At 44.2% G+C, this 7248-nt stretch overlaps 1 protein-coding gene across 1 annotated transcript in view; it reads right to left on the reverse strand.

Moving 5' to 3' along the window:
* Nucleotides 1-3584, reverse strand: part of OSBPL1A (oxysterol binding protein like 1A) — a 97426-nt gene extending 93842 nt beyond the window's left edge. The window contains exon 1 of the mRNA XM_019547079.1: nucleotides 3444-3584. Within this exon, the coding sequence (XP_019402624.1) occupies nucleotides 3444-3564 (121 nt within the window). The 5' untranslated portion in view covers nucleotides 3565-3584. The remainder of the gene's footprint in view (nucleotides 1-3443) is intronic.
* Between the last annotated feature and the right edge of the window lie 3664 nt (nucleotides 3585-7248).

The following is a 7248-nucleotide window of genomic DNA, read 5'->3' on the forward strand; positions in this document are numbered from 1 at the left end:
CATTCTCTGTTAAGAATATAGACTACAGAAGTGAAAGAGAAATAAAGGAAGTGTGATAGAAGTTGCAAAAAAGAGAAAAATCCCAGGATTCACAATAGAGCAGCGAGACAAGTCTGTGTGGTAGCAGTGAATATATCATTTTGTCTTTATGTGTTTTCATGCAAGTCAATGGTTTTTATAGTTTAAATAAGTTGTTATAGGCAGTTTTAATGAAAACTGAACCAGTCACCTCAATCTGACTGGTGGGGTAACTGGTGACATCCATTTAACTCAAAAGCACAGTCTAACCAGTGACAAGTCTGGTGACCCCAGTCATTATTTGTGGGTTGATTCCCTATTGTGGTTCAGTAGGATAGGCCAAATGATGGTTCAGTTCTAGTTTAGGGTCAAATCAAGAATTGGTGTTTTAGGTTCTGGTTCAATTCCAGTTAGATTCCCAGTTGGAGCAAGGGGCAGTGGAACAGACACCCAGAGAAGCTGTGAGCTTTCCTTGTTGAACACCTCCAATGCAGAGGTTGGTTAGCCACCATTCAGGGGTGTCCCAAAGTTCCTGCTCAGACTCAGCCCTGGACAGTCCTAGCTACAGGGTCTTGCCCTTCTGGCTCAGGGTCAGACTGATGCTGTATTAGGGTCAGGAATGAATTTTCCCCTGGTCAGACTGGTACAAGACTGTGGGCAGTTGCCTTCCTCTGAAGCAGGGGCACAGCCTCTGCTTAGAATCTCATAGCAGCTGCCAAGCATATGCACTGGGGCAAGCCCCACAGGCAGTGCCAGCTGACACCTGGCAGCCCTGTGTTGCCTCCAGGTCCCCATGTTTCAAGGCTCCAGTAGGGCTTGCCACAATTTGCTCTAAGGGAAAGGCATTCCACCTTTTCTGTGAGGGGTAATGGCATATCAGGGCTGCTCAGTACCACAAAACAGTGTGGAGTGGGGGGCAAGTGCAGCTAGACCTGCATCCTGGTAAGTGGGGGGGGGGGGGGGGGGAGGGACAACAAAAGCTCTGATCTTCTCTGATGAAAACCCAAAAACTCAAACACTAAGATTTATTGGTATTTAGCATTTATTCTATTACAGTGATTGGAGTATTAGTAGGCTTCCAAACTGCTTTAAAAAAAACTGTAAGTATATCAATAAAACATTGGTGTTGAACTGATACCCATATACATAACAGCCTTTCAATTTAAAATCATAGATTGCAGGGTTTAAAACAAACAAACAAACAAACACCCCAGAGAGAATTTGCAATTTTTTTTTTTTAATCTGATAAAACCAGGATCCCTGCTCAACACTTACTGCTTGAGAGCTAGATACAAGATCATAAAAGACCCTTGCATTTACCCTGCAAAAAAACCTTACCCGTTTCAAGCACTTTACATTTTTTGCAGGGTAAATACAAGGGCCTCTTATGATCTTCCCTCCCAGCAGTAGAACAAATAAATTCATGTTCATTCTTCAGATTTTGCCGAGGGCTTTAGCAATAGAGGCATCCGCGTAAAGCATCCATGGCTTATTAAGTGAAGAGAAGCTGCAGCAGAGGTATTTGTTAGTACATTAGACTGACTCAGGACATTTGGGCTTATCTGCAGCTTTGCCAATGACACCACGTACAGTGCTGGGGTGAGCCAATTTGTCACCAAAATCGTTATTTCCCCATCCCATCCCGTTTTGGATATTCAAACTGTAAGCTCTTCAGGGCAGCAACCATGTTGGTACTATGCAGCATACAATAAGGCAATTAGTCCCATTTGCTGTGGGGAGACTTTGGGGCAAAGACAGATGTACATATGCCCAAAGGTAATCTGCATCAGTTTTGGTTACTTATGTACCATGAAAGTTACACCATGATGAAGAGCAGAGACATGCAGAAAACCTCAGGTAGTTCATATGGTAATATTATTCTAGGGTCTTGCTGCTAGGCAATGACGGAACAGGTAATAGCCTTTCTCTTTAGCAAGCTGCTACTCCAAGATGGAGGGAGAAGATCTAAACCAGAGTTGTCAAAGATATGGTCTGCAGGCTGGATCCAGCCCACTAAGCCCCACCATTCAGCCCCCAGTGCTGCTCCAAGGTCTTATCAAACCTACATAGGACAGGATACATGCCGGACCAGCCCTGTGAGCAGGGCCTGGAATGCCTGCCTCAACTCAGTGCAGACCCCAAGCAGCCATAAGGGGTGCTACATGAAGCACAGACTGGATGCAGGTGTGGGGCATAGATCACAGAATGGCTAAAGTGGGCACTGTGCTGCCCACAGTACCCACACCAGCCAGACTGTGCTGCATGCAGCACTCATTTGGGCAACCATGCTGTACATCGCACCTGCAAGCACCACATGCAGCATAGGTCCCCAACTGGCTAGGGTAGGTGCTGCATGTGGTTTACTCTGGCCAGGGCAGTCGCCATGTGGAGCAGAGCATCCACTCCAGCCAATCTAGGATCTGTGCTACATACCTCCAGCTGGACTGCACTACACATGGCACATGTACCAACTGCTCCATGATCCACATCACATGCAGTGCAGGTCCCAGACAGGCTGGAACAAACACCAGACCTGGTATGCTTGGGGGGGGTGGAGGGGAGGGGGTGGAAAAAACAGGACTGGACAACAGCTGGAATCCTATGGTCTCGATCCAGTCTGTGGATTGGCCCCATGCCACTCACCTAGTCTACAGGGCCAGATAAGGGTTCCACACCCCTGATCTAAAAAAAACTTAGACCAATAGCATTTTAACCACAATTCTTCCACAAGGAAAAAATTCTCTACTAGACTTGGCAGTTACACAAAATGTAACTGGCACTGTATTACACTAGAACTGTTCACTTCACCATAACATACCAGTTAAGGGATTTGGTATGTTACATGTGTCCAAGTTCTTAATACATTTCAACTTTTCTTGTCCCCTTATCCAGAGAAGTCTGCCTCTCATTCTGCAGCTTCTGCCCATGTCCCATAGCATGCATCTTGTGATCCAGAATTTCTACAGGATTTCCAACTTGTAAACTCAAGATGCATCAAGCCACACTTTTTTCGTCAGTCTCTCTTGTAGTGCAACACAACACAGACATGCTACAGTTGCATTATACCACTTACACGTTAGGGCAGGTTGCAGTACGAAAAAGAAGCGTTACACAATGGCAATGTCTCTGACAAAAAAACCTCTTTTTTGCTGACCCAGGGAAAGTAGATGCAACACATTTAACTCCTGCAAGTTCTGGGTTTTGTTTTTTGGCATTTTTTTCTACCAGTACATTCCAATTTACCTGCGCCCACACATTTGAGTCTCTTCAGAGCTGAATGTACATTTCAGTATGTGTATACTGGAAAATACTTTTTTTGGCACCATCATTCACTACTGAACCTCTTCAAGGAAAAAGATAGTGGAGGTGTCATACTTTAAGCTTTAATCTTGATAACTCCTCATTTAAAGAGTAAGCATACTAACCTTTACAGTTGATGTTAAGAGGTATTATTCCTTTATCCATGTTTTCCAGCAACTGTCTAACTTCTTCAGAGTTTCCATTTCTGGCATCATGAAGAAGCTGTTGCTCTGCTTCAGTGCTCATCTCTAAATAATAAGTGCAGACTATTAGTTATTACAGTAGTACTATGCCCCTCCCCACAAAAATAGAGACAAACAGCATGAAATATAAAACTTGCTATTGAGGCAAAGTGATCATCTTGATTACTAGACAAGCCAGGGAGTATCACATAGTTAACTCATGCCATGAATTCAGAGGCCCACTCAGGCTCATGCAACTGGGGTGCTGATCCTTAGAACTCAGCTTTTGCTGTTAAGACCCAAATGGAGGGAAACTTTTTTTAAGAGAACCTTTCAACTCAGATAAGCCCACCTGTCAACCATCAGGTAGTCTTTCATCCCCATCTTGGTTTTCAAAGAAGTACAATTTTGTGTACCCTGGCTAGTCCAAAAGCTTGTTTCAGGATAAACTGAAGTATTTTTAGCAATGCAAGTCAACTGAAGACCAGTGCCACTAAGTACATGAAGTTATAGGGTACTGGCTACTCAAGTCAGAGAAATATCAAGCAACCTAAAAGGGACTTAATATTACTAGAAAATAGGCTGCTGTAAGATTATGGCTTAATTGATGATGGGACTGCTATTGCTAGTGACCAAGGATCTTGCATCCTTTTTGGTAAAAGAACCATGAGGTTGCATGATTGTTGCTCCCTTCAGACATGCAAGGGAGCCATGATACTATGCTAATAAAAAGTCTTAAATAAGCCTGTTGATAAGAGACATGGTGCATCTACACAAGACACTTTGAGTGCAGTAAACTAGTTCTACTGTGCATTAGCACAGCACGCACAACCTATGCTAGTGCACAGTAGAATTAGTCTATGCATTCATGTCACCAAAAAAGCATGAGCCAGTGCCAGTGTGCAGTAGCACCAGTTATAGCACATTAAAAGGTAGTACCTACAAGTACAGATACTGGGTACATCTGCACATTCATTAAGTTTAGTATCAGCTAGTCAAATTATTCTCTGGTGTGGCAAAACAGCTTAAGGAGGCTGGATCCATTGCAAACCAGTACAGTCTACATGGTGGCAGGCATGTGTGACCCAAGGGTGAAGGGGGACATCTGCAGCAGCAAAACGCTTCATTGCTGGGCAGAGGTGCTGGTGAACAGAGTCAGGGAGGAAGAAATGCAGGAGGCGGGGGAGGATGTGGAAGGGGGTCCACTTTCCTGTGCCCATTCCCCACCACAAGAAATGCAGTTTTTCTGTCTTCCCAAATACAGTATTAGACATTCGAAAGTTTTTCCAACTTGCTGACTGCTACAAATCAACTGTCTCAGAGTTAGTCTCATAAAAAAAAGGGTTCCTTAAGTCAGACATGATTTAGGACTCCTTTGAACAGGTTCAAGCAGCAGCCTGTATATAACAATGGACAAGTCTACTACATGTGGTGAATTACTGTTCGAGAGCATCAGCAGATGACTAGGTTAGCAGGCTGTGGACACAAGGCAAATCTCAACAAGTCCCTACAATGTACACAGAGCTGGCTGGCCTTCAACCTAGTCTTGCAGAATCTAGACTAAAAATAAAAATTGGAAAATTTCTGCCCTTATGCTTACAGACTCATTAATACTTGGAAGATCCTGTGTAATGATCAATATTCCTGTGTCCACAGACATTTTCCATGTACTCTGCTGTTTCCTGTTAGTTTCCCATGCAGGAAAAATAGAAGGCCAATCGAGCAGAGCTCTGGATCTAAATAGTTAGAGTCGGCTGAAGTAGGAACTCACTGCATCACCCAGAAAGGATATACCTGTGGAGGCTATACACCCAGACAAGTTATCCAAATGCTAGCTGTTTCTAGACTTGACGCAAACTTCCAAATTTCACAGCCTAGCAGCATAAGACCCAAAAGTGACATGCCAGGAATTCTGCTACATATTTTGTTATTTCTTTAGTAATTATCTGGTTGAGAACAAAGGTCACCCACCACCACATCTGGACAAACAAGTCCAGGGAGGGGAGTGGGAAGAAAGCAAGCAAGATAGGTCAAGTTAATAGTTCACAGTACTGGTTCTCAACTCTGAAGTGCACTGCCTTTTTTGGTGGCTCACAGAATGCAGTGTTTTAAGAATCAAGCAGTGGGAATGGTAGGAAACAACCATATGGAAATAAGACACTTGCATTTTCTGCTCTCTCCAAAAAAGGGTAGGATAAGCACTTGTCTGAAACAAGGTTCCTCAGCAAGATTCTCCATCTGAAGTCAAGAGGTACATTTCTTTGAGGTGCTTCTACTATGACACTGTATCACTTGCAAACATGCCATATTAACAGTGTGCAAATACTACAGTGCACTCTCAATGTATCAACTGAGAAGGGGGCTCTCTGCAATCCTATTTGACACTATATTCTCCCTTCCCTCATCTTTGGGTTAAGAGATTCCCTTTTTGGTAACCCATCCAGTTGCTCCACATATTGTGTGTAAACACTAGCAGAGCAACCACTCTTTTGATCAGCACTTTGCCCTACATTACTAGAACCATTTGAGCACTGAAGAGGAGGCCATGCAGACACTGAACAAGAGTCTTTTGTCCTAAAGTCACTGTCACAATTTAGAGTTAACAACCAGAAATTAAGAGACAAACAAACAAAACCTGGAACAATTTCTCCTCTCTCGTACCCAAGAGTCAGAAGGGAGAGTAGATGCGTAATGCCAAGATAGAACAAGATGAGTTTATTCTAGTACTTTAATCTCCAATTACTCACAATTACTTTCTCTAACTCTTCTGTCTTGAACATACTTAAAAGGGAAGAAACATGACTTACTATTAATCATGGCTTGAGGTTTTTGTTTTTTTTTTTATTACATAATGGAAATTTTTGTACAGCAAAAAGGGAGATCTGCCTGCAGTTACTTTCCAGCTTAAGACTGCAGGTGATTCAGAGCATGAAATTCTTTATTTTGGGTGTACACCTGGAGTCAAGCTTACAGCAACAGCCTCAAAATATAGAGTAGTGTGAAGCTGTCCACACCAGCAAAAGCTGTGCTCTTTATTAGAACTGAGCAACACAATAAACCCAAGTTGGTTCCTTAGTTATAACCCTCAAGTTCCAGAGTCAAGGAAAGAAATGCAAAGGACAGACTGGTACTTGGAAGAAGGTGGCAAAAGAACCATGGATATTGAAATCCTGTGTATACCCATATGGCGCAGACAGAAATTATGTTTGTCGCACAATCAGACTCCTGAAAGCGTTCTACAGCCCTGCTGTGATGCACGCGCATGGCTGCAGAGCACTCTTAAAGTTACTGATCACCCGATAAGTTAACCATCATCAAATGAGGGATCAGATGAAGGCACTCCACTTGAGAGCGCTTTAGAGAACTTGTGTTGCCTAGGCTTAAATCTGTTACACAATCAGGGCTGTGCTGATACAGCCTAGTCCCACCCCCAGGGCTCTCTGCAGAAAGGGAGCAGGGAACAGAGGAGGGGAAATGAGGTATAGCTGGGGTTTGCCTGGCCTGGAGGGGAAGGCAGGAAAGGATGGGACAGGTAGATAAGAGCCCCCCACCTTATGGCAGATTAGAAGCCCCCCAAGCCCACCCTACAGCTCAGGCTGGGCAAGCCCCAGCCAGCAGCTTACTCCCCCTCCCTTCCTGCTGACAGCCACAGAGCTGGGATGAGTGGGGGGGTTAGGGAAGAGAAGCTGCAGGCAGGCTCCTGCAGGCAGGTTTCATCCCCCTGCTCTGCTCCCCCCCCCCCCCAACC

The sequence above is a fragment of the Crocodylus porosus genome, unplaced genomic scaffold (assembly GCF_001723895.1).
Source record: "Crocodylus porosus isolate Cpor-Errol unplaced genomic scaffold, CroPor_comp1, whole genome shotgun sequence".
Classification (NCBI taxonomy): domain Eukaryota; kingdom Metazoa; phylum Chordata; order Crocodylia; family Crocodylidae; genus Crocodylus; species Crocodylus porosus.